The sequence below is a fragment of the Sparus aurata genome, chromosome 2, assembly GCF_900880675.1.
Source record: "Sparus aurata chromosome 2, fSpaAur1.1, whole genome shotgun sequence".
In the NCBI taxonomy this organism is placed as follows: Eukaryota; Metazoa; Chordata; class Actinopteri; order Spariformes; family Sparidae; genus Sparus; species Sparus aurata.
The window spans coordinates 13,492,390-13,509,472 of NC_044188.1; the positions used below are offsets into that span (position 1 = coordinate 13,492,390).

General features: G+C 45.0%; 1 protein-coding gene across 2 annotated transcripts in view; it reads left to right on the forward strand.

Annotated features, from left to right (window-relative positions):
• schip1 (schwannomin interacting protein 1) overlaps positions 1–17,083 on the forward strand; it is a 243,300-nt gene that overhangs the window by 9,110 nt on the left and 217,107 nt on the right. For both annotated transcript variants that reach the window (XM_030442470.1, XM_030442478.1), the window contains exon 5: positions 1,247–1,379. In XM_030442470.1, the coding sequence (XP_030298330.1) occupies positions 1,247–1,379 (133 nt within the window). The remainder of the gene's footprint in view (positions 1–1,246; positions 1,380–17,083) is intronic.

Genomic DNA, 17,083 nt, shown 5'->3' on the forward strand with positions numbered 1-17,083 from the left:
CATCTAACACCATTTCACTTAAACACTGTAGGTGTAAGAGGGAAGGACAGGTCTCGCCTCAGGCTTTCACTTCGTCGAACGTCTGGGATTGAGAAAGGGAAAGCCAATGCTTTTTGCGTAGAGTTAACATGATTGGGGTGTGGAAAGGTGAGATGGATGGGGAAAAAAATGAGGAGAGGAAAAGGAAGCAAAAATGGTAGTAAAGGGAGAATAAAAGTGGTGAAAATAGGGATGGAGGAAGAAGAAGGAAGGAGGAGGAGGAGAGAGGGGGGTATTGGTTTTTGGAGCTACGAGTTATGGCTTAATTCAGTTTGTTCCATTCGGCTCAGCTGTCTCTCTGCTCCACTGGAGGTGAATGTGTTTCTCCATTGGGTAATTGATCCTACACTCCATCCTGGACCCTGGCGTCGGGGTGACTACAGGGATGAAAGACACAGTGGAAAGAGAGAGACGAGACGGAGCGATCCGCGGAGGTTGAGAGCTGGGGTGAGATGGGTGAAGAGGGGTCAGGAGAGTGTGTAAATAAGATTTAAAGGTAAGAAGATTGAGGGAAAATATTGGGGGAAGGTGTTGGAGAGAAAGGTCTCAGAATGAGAAATCGAGACGTTGATATGGCCAGTGGTGACATCAAGCACCCACCATGTTTCTATTATAGTAATTAAAGTAATGAAATATTCTAGAATTCAGAAAATATATGTGTACCCTCGTGTATCTGCCACTCATTTTATTTAAAAGCATGGCTATATGTTATGTCTCGTCAAGAAAGGAGGTGTTGTTTAATGCCTACGTGTCGACCACAGCTGTGGCCCGAGGCCTCATGTTCACGGGTTGTTCCCCCATGCACCCGTTCCATTCTCACGAGCAGGATATCTCAGGAATGCCTCGAGGGAATTCCTTCCGATTTGGCGCAAGCGTCTGATTGGACTCGAGGATGAAATTATCAGAATTTGGTGGTCAAAGGTCAAGGTCGCTGTGACCTCACAAAACGGGCTTTTGGCGAAAGATCAAGAATTCAACAATGATCATGAGAAAACTGTTCACATAAACGTCCAGTGGGGTAAAATGATGAATTGGTGACAGTGTGTATCCGTAAGGTCAAAGGTCAACTTCACTGGGACATGTTCTGCAAAACATCATCCCTACATTACTCCTCCCACCAGGCAGCTCCACAGCTCATTACAGCTCAACTTTCCTTGTAGTATGAAGATGTAGCTGATAAATATATTCTGTCCACTGATGTTCCCAGGATCCAGCGGGCCTGGCGTGCAAGAGGGAGCTGGCAGGGACAAGACAAGACCCGTACCGGCCATCATCTGGGCGAGACGGTTTCTCCCGAGAGCCTCCAGGACGCCGTGATGACCACCACCAGTCTTACCCCGGTAGGACGACACTAATGAAAATCAGACAGCCAAGCTTATGGTGCGACACAAGAACAAGGCAGGCGGCGAGTGATCTCGACATCTTAAAGTTATCAGCTGGGATCTTTTGTTTGTACAGAGGATTAAAAAGGAACGGGCGAGTGGATGCACGGATGGATAGACTAATAAAGAAGAGAGCAAAGGAGGGAACGAGGGAGGGGTGTTTACCTCTAGTGTCATCTAGGGGGACCGCGGGGGTCGGTATCGGTGGAGGTGGATGGGATGCCAGCTGGCACCGTGCCCAGATCTGTAATTAGCCGTTAATTAGGTAAATTTTCAAAGCTGGTTGATTGATTAATGAAGTGCCTCTGCCCTTGTCCTCCCCCCCGTCTCACCCCCTGCCAGCCTCCTCTCACCAATATCTGCTCCCGAGGGAGCACGGGTGGGAGGGGGGGAGAATTAAATAGTGCTCACAGGGCATGGCAGCCAAACAAAAAGACCGACCGTATGAGCAGCGGATAAACAGAGAGAGGGGAAGGAGGGAGGGAGAAACAAAGTCAGGCGAAGGAGGAAGAGATGTGAGAAGATGCCTTTAGATCGCCTCGAGTTCTAAGTGACAGACGAGGACACAAACAAACACACACATGCACAGTCTGCTTGGCTGCTTTTTCCAGTTTCGTGCTGGCCCTCGCAGTGTAGTAATCACGCTGACACACACCAGCTACCCACACACACGTCCTGCCCACGCTCAGTGCAGAGACTCAGCACAGAAAAATATGATGTCATGTCTGCATGATCACTGCTGTGTGTGTGTGTGTGTGGGGGGGATGCATTTTTTTGCCCACTCTCTGTTTAAGCAGTGCTGGAGGAAAACGAGATTCCCTCAGCAAACAGATGGGCTGGTGTCCTGGAGTGCGTGTGTGTGTGTGTGCGTGCTTTGTTTTTAGGTTGTTTGTTCTGCTTGAAAGAGTTTGTTGTTCATTAGCACAGCAGCAAATGTCTTCCTAATTAGGAAGTTACTGTAACTTAAAAACCAAGATGACAAAGAATCCCCCCGGCCGGCCCCCCTCCCTCCTCCATCTCTTCCCTCTTAATGTCCTTTTTTTTCATTATCGTAATTGGGAAAATAAAACTATGTGTTAACTCACCAGCTCCTCCAATGCAGCGGTGTCGTGGTAGGTCCTTCCCTCAGGTCTCCATTTTGAACACGGTCTGGGCACCGCTGAAGTCTTTTTCATCGAGCATTTCCATTTCATGGCACTTTAAATTACTTCTCCTCTAGATTTCATCGGGAAATATTAAATGTTTTAAGTATATTTTACGTTCTTGTCAGAGGTTGGGCTTTGGCTCATTAAAATAACTTGAGCCCTGTTGTTGAATGTGTCATGTTGTGTACTCACCAAATGTTTCCCAAAAAAAGTTCAAACCCAGAGTTATCCGCAACTTTAATCAAGGTGGAGGTGCATTCATGTCGTTGTCTGTGACTTCCAGGAGGAGCTCAAACAGCGAGGAAGGAAACAGGGACTAAAAATAACAGGAAGTCGTGTCAGATAGACATCAGATGTAGTCTAACAATGACAACTCCCATAATTCTGAAACCAGGTCTTTTGTTTAACCCTTTAGATTTGGCTTATAATTAGATTGAACCAATTATATAATATGTAGTAATAAAAAACTTAGAGTACATGTAAGGGTGGGACAAAACATCAGCAATATATCGCAACACTTCCACTTGTGATACGATTATCATTATGCAGGCACCAAATATTGATACATTTGATAAATAATGATGGTGCCCATGAACATGGGCAAGTTGCCGTCAGCGCGTGTGATAAAGAGGCATTAAGCTGATTTGATGTTTGTTTTGAAATGTATCGCAGAATCGCTGTATCGTGATATTATCGCTATTGTGGGGCGACGTATCGTGGATCTTATCGTCAGTGCGGGACAGCTTTTTCTCGCCGAGGAGTACTTTCACATTGGGATACTGCAACTTTTACCAGAGCAGATGATTTTAAAACTTTTTTTTCTCACCACTCGTCAACACACAGATCACAGCCTGTAACAGGATCGGCTGCCGTGTTATTCTACACGATGAGCACTGCTCGCACCTCTGCTCTCTTTTACATGCCTCCAGAAATATACTTCCTGAATCCCCCTTTCCTCAACAATAACAAATACTTAAACATAAACAAAGCACGTTTAAATTATTCATGTATACAAATGACAAAAGGTATAAGAATACGACTCATATTTACCTCCTAACAGGAATATTTCACCTACATACCTCATGTGCAGAGTAATCCTTTGCAGCTAAATATAGAGATCTTTTAAAGATATCACTTCAGTATTTTCTTTCGAGGTTAAACACACCTTATTGTATAGCTGGACAGGACCTCCACCCTCTCCACTCCCCTGCATGCCTCCACCGCCGCCTCACAAGACGCTCTCCGGCCTCTCCTTTTTTTTTTTTTCTTCTTACGTCACCTTTTTCTCTCGCTCTCTTCGTCTGTCCTCATTCACGCTGTATCACTCTCCTGTGGCTGTTGTGCTCTCTGAAGGACAGACATTCATCAGCATAAGGCCGGGGTGCCACATTATATCTGTGCGTGTGTATTCGCGTGAGCTCGTGTGGGCTTGAAGGACCTTGCTTCTGGCCTGTAGGGGAGGGAGGAGGAGGGGTGAGGTTCAAACATACATCATGCATATTTCATGAAACTCTGATATTCAACACTACACACACACACACCGGCATATATAAGACACTGCAGCACGCGCCAAGGTTTTTCTCCCTCATCATCCTCGATCCACCTCCGAGAATACAACTCTTCGACTTTATATCAATGTCAGGTTGCCTCTCGCGTCTTTCCCGCGGGTGTCTTCTGTGCATTGAAGTTGTCCAGCAGTGGTAGGCTCGAGCCTGCTGTAACCCTATGGACCTAAATGCATTATTCATACCCAGAGGGGCCAGGACCTACATCTCCTGCTCTGGTCATGCCTGATAGTAAATCAATAGGTCTGACTGTTCTGTGTGTTGGGTGACCTGCGGGGGGCTGCGGTGCTGATGGTTATGTAAGAAGTTGAGCGTGGGGATGTTCCAAAATATACAGTAACGCAATGTGAGAGACACAAACCGAAACATCTCAGCACCTGTCAAAGAAGTGATCAATAATCCAATAATAAAAACCCTTTAATGTGGTCATTATGTGTAACATTCTTAATTAAAGGTATAGTCAGGGAACAATGCTTATTTTCTTGCTTGCTGAAAGTTTGAGAGAAGAGCGATAACATGTTCATACCTGTCTGATAAAGGCATACTGTGAATGAGAGAAATAAAACACCGCCCTCTGATTACGTTTTTGGAAATAATCATGGTTTCATAATAAACATGCCGACACCTTTGCTCTGCTTCATCTGGTCCTCTGTTTGCCTCTCTGCTCTGCCTGTCTGTGCGTGTAGCTGCGCTCCGCCCTCAGTCAAACAGACCTGCAGCTCTTTATACTGTAATAAACTGTGAGCGGTGAGGTGAGATTTGATCTGGTCACTGCATCTTTAGCCCTGCCCTTAACCCCAATGTGTGGTTTTATTGGGGTTATGTGCAGGATTATTTCTTGGCCAGGTGTACTGACTCCCTGGAGTCCACACTGTTCACCTGGCAACGGTAAAAGACTCTGCGGTTTCCCTTTACTTCCACTTTTTATACTCAGATAAGCACCCCCTGGCTGTACCATCAGATTTAGCAGATATACAGTATGTATGGTATCGATCTTTTTTTCCAACTCTCCCTCTAACACATCTTTAAAATACTGGCATCCACCAAAATGCTCATCATTTTTCAAGGCGAAACACTGAAGGCAGTACTCATAGTGGAGCACGCCACGTGTCTAACTTAGCTCCAGGCTAAACCTAACATTCTGCATGTCCACACATCGTGGTGGATTTGAAAGCGATAACTGATTGGTTGCAGTTTTGAATACAGATGACGTCTCGGACACGGCCGAGAGCCTGAACCTGTGAAGTCTGATAAATGAAGATCTGACACAATGTGGATTTCAGTGGGTTTTTTTGTTTTTTTTTGCTCAGTATAAATGTAGATTATCACTAAGCAGCTTTGCTCCGCATTTAACTTTGAGACAATTCTCTTTTGTAGTGTGACGTAAACGTGTGCTTAAGGGTGCGTTTGCATGTGTTCATCCGTACGTGCTGGCTTTGTGGCTTGGATCCCCGCGATTCACCGCCGAGTGTGACCCTCAGGGACTGTTTGGCGAGTTTTTTATTCAGAGACACAAACCCCGTGATCAAAGCTGAAGTGCTGAGATGAAAATGAAATGCTTCAATACTGCGCCTGTCATTACAAAGAAACTAATACCGCTGCCGTGTTGCCTGAACGCTAATGAAATGATTCCAGTGATGGATCCTGAAGAGAAGAGAGGCACTGTCAGCGGACGAGAGGGAAAAAAGAGAGAATTGAGAGAGAAATATAGATGAAAACACATTACATCATCTGTGCCCGTGCTGTGTTAACACAAGTTTGTGCATCTCTGGCCGTGTTTGTTTGCTCGCTGTGTTTGTGGACATTGATCTCTTCCTATCTCTGTGACATGTTTGCACTTTTTCCCCCCTCCTCCTCCTTTTCCTGGGGCCCAGGCGGAGGGAAAGTGTCAGTGTAAGCATTCCTGCAGCCCTGCGTGGGAGATCATTCTCTCATCTCTCACCGCCAAGAATCTCACAAAGCGAAGTGACGGCTTCATCCGTGCCTCCACCTCTACCTCCCCCCTTAATCCATTTTTCCCACCCTCACTCTATGTCATCCCTCGCTTCTCCTCCCAACGCTTCTCGACGCACAGCCACGTTCGCAGACACACACCAACCCCCCCCCCCTCGTTCCTGCGGACAGATGCTAACAGATTACTTATTTTATTGGTGTCAGTTGGTGTCTCATTTGAAATAAATTTATATACCTCAGCCCCGAAGTCGACATTGATCGGGCTTAACTCATTTAATAACCATGACATTTGCCTATTAGCTTATTTACCGTCAAAACAGGCCCAGGCTCAGCCGGCTTCCTGAGAGACGGTGACTCTCACATTTGTATCCGTTAGGGAACTAAAAATGTGATTGCTTGTGCAAAATATAAACTGCGAGTGGAATATTCAATTCAAGCACACACAAAGACGCAGACTCACACATGCTGAAGTCAAACACATGTTCATTGCATATCGTGCATTTCTAAACAGCAGCCAGGGACATATTTACACTGCACAGGCTTATATTTTAGAGCAGTGTCGCCCCGTTCTCTAATCTGCTGCCGTTTTAATTCGCTGTTGCTGCTGCTGTTTGCGCAAACTGAGCCACTTCATACTCAATGTTTTCCCATCGCCTTGATAAATTCAGGATGGTATACATTTTCTCAGAATAAATTTGATCACCACAACTACAAGTGTTCAAGTTTTATTGAGAGTAGCTGAACAACCTACGAAAACTGCAACATAGAAGTGGTTAGAATCAGTACTGATGAGAGATTGATGAGTATGTTGTACATGTGAGCCAATACAGTTGTCACATTTCCTTTACATTTTTTACCCTGCCTTTGGTTGTTAATGCTCAACACGCCGCCTGCTGAAATGAATTGAACACCTTTTGGTAATGCTTCATAGTACGGTACTTTTAAAATTATCAGTCAGTTCTATGGCTGCACATTATCACTTAGTAAGACAAATCAACTCTGTCTTCTCTGTGTTTCCAGATGCAGTCAAGCAGATTACAGATCGTGTGCTTAACCTCTACTGAGCAGTTTAAGTTACTATTGAAATTATAGTCACATATATCATAGGAAGCCAAAATATTGTATATTTTTATAAGGGAGCGTTCTCGCTTTAGAGCCAGGTGCTGCAAAATGCACATTTGCAAAAAGGATAAACAGTTTATTAACCTTAATAAGGCAGCAAAAAGCTTAGTTAACAGTTTAAAAGGTGCATAGTTTGCTGCTAATAAATGAATGGGTTCTTCAGGTAAGAATGTTAGTTGAAAACATTCTAAAATCATAAACAGACGGTAATAGCTGACAATAACAGTGTTGATGATGCTAATCTTGATGAGCATCTTAGAACTTATAATAGTCTTATTACCTATTATTACATCATTACCCCAGTATAAAGCTTTATCCATCCTTTTTATTATAAGGTTTTTCCACATTGCGAGAATGTACCTAGATGTATCGCACACATCCCAGAATGCACACAATCTTTTGCCTAGAAAGTGATGCTCCAAAATAGCCATTGATTCTGTAAAAAGCCCACTGGGTGGATATCTCAGAGATTTATCATGGCTATCTGGTAAAGAGGAAAAACGAGAAGAGCAGAGAGATGATGTCTCGGGGAGGTGGAGGGAGAACAATGAATGGCCGGGAAGCTAAAAAGGAGGCGGTGAAAGAACATTGGGAGGATGTGGTGGATTTGGGAGTGATTATGAGCATAATAACTCCACATTAGAGCCTCCAGAAGCCTCCGATTGCCTGGGTGTGAGATCGAGTGCATGTCTGTCAAAGTGTCTAATTTCCTCTCGGTCGCCGTCTCCGTCCAAACTGCTCCAAAGATAAATGCTGACCATTAGATCCGTGCGCACCCTTTAATGCTCACCTCAGCTCATGTACACAAATATAAACACACTGACAGTCTTCACTGGCACATTAAGAGCATCTTATGACCCGCTCCAAAAAAAATCAATGAAGGCTGTTACACAAATGGAGAAGAGCTGACAGGTGAAAAAGAGCAAGAGGGCAAAGAAAGACAGATCTTGATCAAGGCACCGGGGGGATGATGGGAAGAATATGGAGTGAAAAGGGGGCGCGAGCATTTCATCTCGATTCAGTCCTCTCTCTTTATGGTCTTTACTGTTGTTTTTGTTGTCAGCGCAAAGATCCTGAATCAATTGGATTGGATATTTACAGCGGGCTGTGTGCGGCATTTCAATGAGGGCGATGGTTTACAGCTGGTGTATGGGGATTTGATTGGATGCTGGAGCTCGCTGCAGTCTCTCCCCCCCCCCCCCGAGCTTCTAATTGGTTATTTATCTAGAAAACATGCCATTTAGCTGACATTATTTAAACTAAACAAGCATATAGCGGCAACGCATGCATCGCATATGGCCTCGTATAGGTATGGACGCACCACGTATATATACACAACAGGCAGACTATATAACGAAACATCAATCTGCCGGAAGCGTCTCCAAACCATCTGCAGCAGTAATAACAATCTGGTACCTGAGGCTATATGCTCTACTGTTCTATTACTGCACACTCCTGCAGCCTCCTTACGCTTTCCACCACTCTCGCTCTCCACTTTCCTCTCACACACAGGGCTTGTCCCCCTCTTTAGCCCCATCTCGTACGCAGATCGGCTCAGTCCTCATGGCCTGTGAGTCTTCCGTAATGAGATCCCTGGAGGAGAGAGGAGTAGAGTGAGAGAGAGTAGAGGGGAGGAGAAGAATTGAGGGGCTGATCGCCTCCCTGACCCGCTCCATCGGAGAAAAAACCTCTGGAATAGTCGACCCCTCTCTCGCTCTCGCTCCCCTCTCCGTCTCCCTCGTGCCATCATCTCCTCCTCCCCTTTCCCTCTCTTCATCAGCCATCTACCATTACTGTCCATTAACTAGATCAGAGGCATTGTAATCCCTTCCTGACAGCATCCCTGCTGTGTGTACAGTACACTTGGAGGAGACAGAAATTGTTTTGCAATCCTCAGAGAGAGGAGGGGAGAGGAAGGGGGGGATTTGCGTTTCAAAAGTGCACATATTTAAGGAGGCAGGGGACGGCAGCGGAGGGTCAGAGGAGAGAGAGGAAGTGAAGTCCAGGTCGTACATGTTTTATCTCATGCGGTGTGCAGCAGGGTCCAGAAGGTATTTTATCCTCGCCCGTCACATAATCGCGATCCATGGAGAGAGAAAAGCTAACAATGCCTCTCGTTCTAAGGTTGTTTTCCCTCTTTCTACGAGGAGCCTTCTTGCGTTTATTTAGCTGCAGTTTAGACCACCCGGCCACAGATCAGTCCTCTTCCCATCGACCATAAGGACGCCTAAGTAGAAAGGAGTGATGAGCGGGTCAATGAATGTTAAACTAGAGGCACCTCCCTGATATCATAAAGTCTTGGCTGTGACGGCGAGCTGCTGATTGTCTCATTAGTCCATGCCTTTAACGGAGAAGCGAGCCTCTCATCTGTGTTTAACAGTTTAAGCACGAGTCTCATAAAGGGCAAATGTTCTCTGGCCTTTTAAGGGAGGTTTTTGGGCATGTGGCTCTCTTTCCCTCTTTTTGTTTGACGACTTGTCTGCTCATCTTTCCCCGCGTATGTGCATCTGTATGCTCATCTACATCTCTGTTTGTCTACCTCCAAGGCACACCTAAGGTCTAGAAAGGGATTATGCTAAATGAGGATTAAAGTATTTCAGTTTCCTGTGCGATGTCAGCTGCAGCAAAGCAATGATCTTGCATCTTTTCCGCTTTGTGACTATTGATCTCCGGGCTCTTGAAAATGTTTTGTAGTCATCACCAAAGTGGTCACAAATTACCCACCAGCAGTGTGGTAGGGGTAGAAGTTAAGGTAGGGCGGTGCCATCTGGTCAAAATCTCACATCGGGATATAGGTCACAAGGTTTCTGCGAGTGTATTGCAAAGGTGATGGTCTGCTGGGCATAAAACGACTGTCCGCCGGGCCTTAGCAGCAAGGGTTTTTTTTGTTTCTTTTTAACTTAATCAATCACCAAGGCATTGTTTCACTCCGACAGTGCTAAGGTCAGATAGTTGGACACAAGTTGCAGGAGGTTCGTGAGGCAGCACGGCTTGTTATCATCTCCCCAGCTTGCTTTTTTCGGTCTGGGTTGGGGGCTGCAGGGCTTCGGTCGATTCTCTGTCGATTCTCTCAGACCCGGCTTCAGCGAGGCTTACCTTTTAACCGCTCAGCCGTGTTGAATGTGTGCGCCTGGGTATGCAAGTGTGTATCTGTGCCATCGGATGAGTGCGTTCAGTATGCCAGTGGAGGCTCTGGAGATGTCCTGTGGGTGGATTTCTCACAGGCACATTTGATCTCCGTCTGCCCTCTCTCGTGTCTTTTTGATCTGTGAGTCAGGGATGAAGGGAGGAGGTTTTTGTCCTCCAGCTTGATGCGCGCAACGAGTATCGCTCCTTTCACCGCATCGCATGGAAAAGGAACGTAACGCATTAAAGGATAACGTAGATAGATTGGAGGATGCTATGGGCCCAATGCCAATGCGGTCCATGTGCGCATGTTAGCGTGTCGGATGTGAGGGTGCTTCGGCGTGTTGGGGAATCTTCCAAGCCAAGAGCCTTTGCTTTGAAGTTGTGCTTTTGTCTATAATAGATTGTTGAATCTTTGAAGCCACTGTGAAAGCACTTGTATTTGCATACGCATTTATATCAGCTGTGACTGTACAGGCATGTGTGTGTGTGCTTGAATAAAGTGTGTGTGTGTGTGTGTGTGTGTGTGTGTGTGTGTGTGTGTGTCATTTGCACCCACACACAGAGCACCTGTCTCGTTGCCCCTCCAGCAGGAGTTTAAATATTGTGTCCTCGTAATCTTCTGCCGTCGCCATGGTAACAGTGGACTTGCTCAGGATGCCCTTATTTACCTATGCAAATGGTGTCCCACAGCCCTCACACCTGTCAATCACAGTCCTGAGCATATTGCAAAAAAAAAAGTGTCCGTCTTGGCTTTGAGTTACGCAACCTTCAACCGAGAGCCCGTTTGGTCCAAAGTGCTGTGTGCTTGTGCCGAGTGCTCTCTGTAGAAATCGGCGCTTCTGAAAAGTGTTTGAAGGCGCAGCACAGTCTCACATTACCTCGTGGCCGCGTTGGTGAGTTTTAAATTAGAACTTTCTTTTCTTGTTTATCTATTTATAATCCTGTAATCCACGCTTCTCTTTGTTGTGTTGCTGTTTCTGTCACCGTCATTTGAAACCGCTGCGCTGTGAAATACCTGTTGGAGCTTCAAGCGGACCCTAAAGCATTTCATGCTCATTTCGTCTGTGCGTTTTTAATTTAAATGTTTTGGGGGAAATAAAGAGCGATGATTTACTGCCGTTTGATCTGAATCCACTCAGCCATTTCTTAAGTCTGTCTTTCTTTTTCTTTTTTTAGTCTGGCCTGAGACTCTTTTTCACAAGCCTCACCGCTTGAGCTTGCATTTGCGTCTTCACTGTTTGATTGTTTGACATGACAGAAACTCTTCTTCTTCCAGCCCCTTCATCTTTCTCCTCTCTTCTTTTATCCGCCTTTCTTTACTCCCACAATCTTATTCGTCTCAGTGGCTCCTTCTTAATGCTTCTCACTTGAGTGTCATATTTCCTTTGCAACAACTTCTCACAGTTCATCTCCTGAAACCGCTGAATTGACATTCAACTATGCAGTGAAAATGGTCTTTCCAGGTGTGGTTGCTCTGTCCGCTATTGGCTGATCCATCTGGGATGAGAGTCAATCTGAGAGTAGATTCACTCCTTTTGGGTTGAGAATGAATTGCTGCCCTATCTGAAGGAGGTCAAGTATCTCTGGGTCGGGATAAGATGCGGGGTGAGACTGACAAGCCGATCAGTGATTTCACCGATCAAGCCAACCTCACCTACCGGCCGTGAGCTTGCAGGCATGAGATTGTGGATACAAGCAAGCAAACTGAGTTTTTCCCCTCGTGGGGTGTTTGGGCTGATCCTTTGGGGCCATGTGGGGAGCTCAGATATTTGAAAGTAACTCAGAGAAGATGAAGATGCTGCTCCTTTGCATTTGAAAGAGACTGTTGAGGTGGTTCACATATCTGATAAGGATGCCCAATGGATGCGTCCAACTGGGAGGAGACCCTGAGGCAAACCCAGAATATGTTGAAGGCATTACATATCAGGCCTTAGAACACCGTGGGAACCCTGAGGGGGGAGCTGAAGGAAGTATCTAGGGAGATAGGAGTCTGAGATACTTTGCTTTGCCCACTCTTACTTTGACCAGGACTTGTAGCCCTTTTCCCTATACATGTGCTGGCTTGGCTTGACTCGTGGATTCAGCCCAGCGTAGCGGGCATTTCCATTTCCATTACAACAGGGGCTTGGAGGTGTGTCTTTCAATGATGTGGCACTTTTGTTGAATGAATGACGTTTAAAAGAAGCAACCTTTTTAACTCTGTGTACTACTGCACTGTGCATCGGTTGTTTTTACGATTGTGTTTGGTATCGAAGGCCCAGTACAGACCAAAGATTCGCAACAACAAAACGTCGGTGTGACCTGATCCAATCTCGGCTCGGCTGAAGGTGTCAGATTGTATCGGCTGCAACTCACCTTGTTGAGTCACCGTAGGCTGGTTTTAGAAAGTAATCACTGCCTAGTGCCGAAGTCAGCGAATTGAGCCAGTTCCTGTAACTGTAAGCTGGTGAAAAGACTCACTATCTTTATGCTTATTCATATTTTAAGGCACTACAAATTATATCCAGCTGTATAAAATCTTGAAAAGCCAGCAGATAATATAGAAGTACAGAGAGTTGTTGCAACAGAGATGATGCACCGTTTCGAGGGCGGCCATTTGTTGAAGACTGGAAGGTTGTTCGAACGTTACAGACTGGCACATTGCAAGTTTCAGCTTGCAGCGTCCTGAATCTTTGGTCTGAACATGGCTGATTATTGCTCGCTTTTTTTATATCTGGAATAGAAAAAGGAAGCTACCATTCATCCCTGCACGATGAAGAAGCCCAATCAGACGTCACCGCCACCTGCTCGTAAGCGGTCAGGCTCTTCAGACTGACACCGGAGCTGGTCCATGTGGGCGGAACTTGCCACGACTCGGCAGGTTACACTGATAATGGAAACACAAATCATTATGTCATGGTTTGACACAGCGAGGGCAAAAGTTCAGATGGAAAAAAGCCCCAATAGATAAGTGGCAGAAGATGGAAAATAACAGTATCACATATCCTGACAACCTGGGTGGTAAGAATGGCGCCTGAGATCCCGGGCACATGTGGGCATTGTCATTCTGATCTCGGCGTTTGAAACACAAACAGCTCGGTCTCCGTCCTCATGAGGCAACCTCAAGAAGCCTGATCAGTAATGGCAAACAGGAAACACTCTGAGCCTGTAGCCGCTGCCTATGGTTAATGACTACTCATGAGTTACTGTTCTATCTCCCCGAGCATAATGGCGTGTGTCTGTGTCTGAGGGAGAGAGAGGTTTACGATACTGTTTACAGTAAAACATTTACTTTGAAAAATGATATCATGCATCAACTCCAAATGTTCCTCCTCCTGCAGTCATTTAGCGGATGCTATTTCCTGCCACAGAGCGAGCAGGGAATGACAGAGCAGGAGAAGTATTAGACCCAAAACTACCGAGACGGTGAGAAGACGGAGCAGAAGCAGAAACCAAAGCTGTCATCATGTCTCTACTTTGTGCTGCTGCTGACCACACAGTGATGGGCACCGTTTGTTCTGGAGGGTTAAGATGGCTTACAGGGGCAGACCTTCCTTTTCCTGTAAGATGTGAAGCCAACTATACTGTAAATGTTTCACTAGACTATACAAAACTTTAAGCTAACACCACAGTTGTGTGGTTTCATGCTCACTGAAGCAAAGTTTGCCATAGTTGTTGTGTGTCTGTGCACATTTATATGGAGCAGGCTTAAAATAAACTCAATTATCACATGCATGTGAGGCAGAAATATTTTTAATCTCTAATTTTGTTGTATTCGCTCTTCTGCTGTCGTGGGCACATTTTAATCATTTGAGATAATACAGTGAAGGTGTGGTGAATTATGTGTTATCTCAAACTTGCAATGCTTATTTTGCTGGCGTGAACGGCACACATGCTTAAAGTCATATAGGACTTGTTACTTTGATGGTGCCACATTGTCAGTCTTAAACTGTTCAGGTAAATAAGAGTCCAAATGAGGAACTAGCGTGACGTCCTGCTGCAGTAGAGTCAAAACCAGGCTTGGGGAGCGACAGAATACATGGAATGGGATTCATCAGGGTGCAAAAAAAAGTTTTTTCTGGTAAAGTTATAGAAGAAACAGATGTAACTGGATTACAGAGACATTCAGTTAAAAAGGGGGATTACTTACAGGATTACAATTTTAAAGTAAAGAATGATTCACCAGTCTGTAACCATGCACATGTGCCCATCACAATTTAACGTAGCCTAAGTTGATGCCTGCCAACCTATTTGTTTTGTGTGATCACTAATCCACAATCCGACATATTAAAAGTACAACCCTTTTAGAAGCTCTTCCTGGCTAATATTTGGCCTTTTTACCTGATAAACGATTAATCATTCGTCAGACTAGCAGTATATTTATTTTCTTTCAAGCAACTAATTAATCAGTTGATTTACTGTTAACCCCTTAATGCAACACATAGTGTACATGAGCCTTCAGACCTACATGTGAATTAGCGTCTTGGTAACCCTCGTCGCACCTCATCTCACCATGTTCCTCAGGATTAATACTGATCTGAGGCGAATCCTATTATAAATTACGCAGGATCGGGAGGCATATGTGTGCCGCAGGACGGTAAGACTGAAAGAAGGAAGAATAGGTAACACAGGATTACGACTTTCTCTGCCGTTATTGTTCGAGCACAAAAAAAAAAGAACATGATACATGGTTTCTGTGTATTCAGCGAGAAGTTGGCTCAGAGTCACAGGAGACTACATCGGCGGGAGGATGAGGAGATAAAGAGCTTAGGTGAAGAATGGGGAGTATGAATCTTTAAAACCGTAATATGCAGCTTTCAGGAAGAAAAATGACTCATAAAATAATTTAGCCCTTTTTTTTCTATCCAATTTATGGCCACACGCAACCTTTTAAGTGAGGCGGCTGTCAGAGTACGTTAACCTTATTAAATACTGTAGGCGGAGAGGGAGAACCGTTACAGCGTAGCGGCTAATTACTAACCTCCAGGTGGCATTCTGGGGGATCCAATTTTTTGGCCTCTGGTGCAGTTTTTATTTACTCAGCACAAAAGACACTTAGTTGACTTCTAGAAGTTAAACATTTCTCCTCATATATTTTCTACTCCTTTTAATTGGCGTGGTGGTTAACCGGTCTCCTCCGGTGGTCAAACGGTCCACACAAAGTTTAAAGAGCCTCATTTCAAAATATGATATAGACAGAGGAGGAATTACTGGGCTTACGAGCTCAGTTTTAATTAGCTCTCATCTTACAATCTCTGTATCTCCTTACATCTCTTCCTCTCCTCTTTCTTGTGCTCTCACACGCTCAGTGTGTTGACTGTTAATTGGCTTGTCTGTCACCCCGAAAATACTTCTCTCCTTGGTGTGAGGCATAAAAATATCCATTTTTCTTTTAGCCTCGCTCTCTTTTCTTTTTTTCTGCTTCCTTGTTTGACTTGATATAAAATCGAAGTGTATAAAGAGCGTTTTGGTGCAAAAGGGGATATTATTATTCAACAAATGTAACACCTGCAATCACACAATGAGGAGTATTTCAGGTATTTTTATTTTTTTTTAAGATATTGTAACCTAGATCAACTGTCTCTCTCCCTCTCCTCATTCTCTCATTTCTTTTTCTTTTTTTCTCTCCACTCTACGACCAAAAACCTGGCACCTTATTAAATCGCTCCTTGTGCCTCGTGCACCTTTTTCGCGCTGGCACTGCCGGACAAGGTCAGAATACTCATATATGGAGCAGACACATCGACACAGACAGTGGGATGGAGCTGAGGAAGGAGCAGGGCTGTGACTCCACGTGGGGAAATGGAGTCTGAATTTCGGTGCAGCGACAACAAAAGCACTAATTACCCTCTCGTTAACTTGTTACCGAGTGTGTGTCCTGAAATATTCAATGTCACCTTTATCGCCTCTGTTCTTGACACAAAGGGGACATCTTCACACAGAGTCCCTGCAATGTCTCACCTCCTTAAATGAGACCAATGCTTCAAGATGGCTCTAACAGTAAAAAAGAATTGGCAGAAACTGAGGCGAGGAGCTTTATGTGAGCTAATTATCGCTTGTTCTTGTTCTCGAGGTGTAGCTGCAGAGCTCCTTCCACTGCAGGTTGATCCTTTAAAGAATAGTAAGGAAAAGTGCTTAATCATTAGAGGAAAACTTTTACAACACTCTCATTTTTTGCAGTAGATCTGTGGCAACCATAAGCGGCTAGTTAGCTTAGCGCAAAGACTGGAAACGGGGGGAAACTGATCTGTCGGAAAGTAGCGACGTCCTCCTACCGGCACATCCAAGGCTCGCTAATTAAAAACCAAAATGTGTCATGATGTTTTTATGTTGGTTTGTGTACGTGCTAAGCTACCGCCGATGGCTATAGCATCATGTTTACTGTACAGATATGAGACCGGTATCAAACTTCTCATCTAACTCGCAGCGAGAGAGCACGTGAGCACATTTCCCAGAATGCCTGACAATCCCTTTGACATCCCTGCTTCAGCACAGCTCAACATATGGCATGATTGAAGTTCAGATTATCAAAAGAAAAACATGCAGGTAAGTTTGCCATCTCACCGAGCCGGTGTAGCCAAACACACTCTGAGTCAAGATAATGCAGCAGCCCGTTGGAAGGAGCCCGGCTGTATCAGTGACAGCGGGGCTGGTGTCTGTAGTAGCATGTGTAGAGGCTCTGTAATGGTTATATTTAGCTCCTTATCTCCCAGACGGCTCTCTGAGCACACAGTCGCCTGGCACAGCAGCCTATTCTGGTGAGAACTGT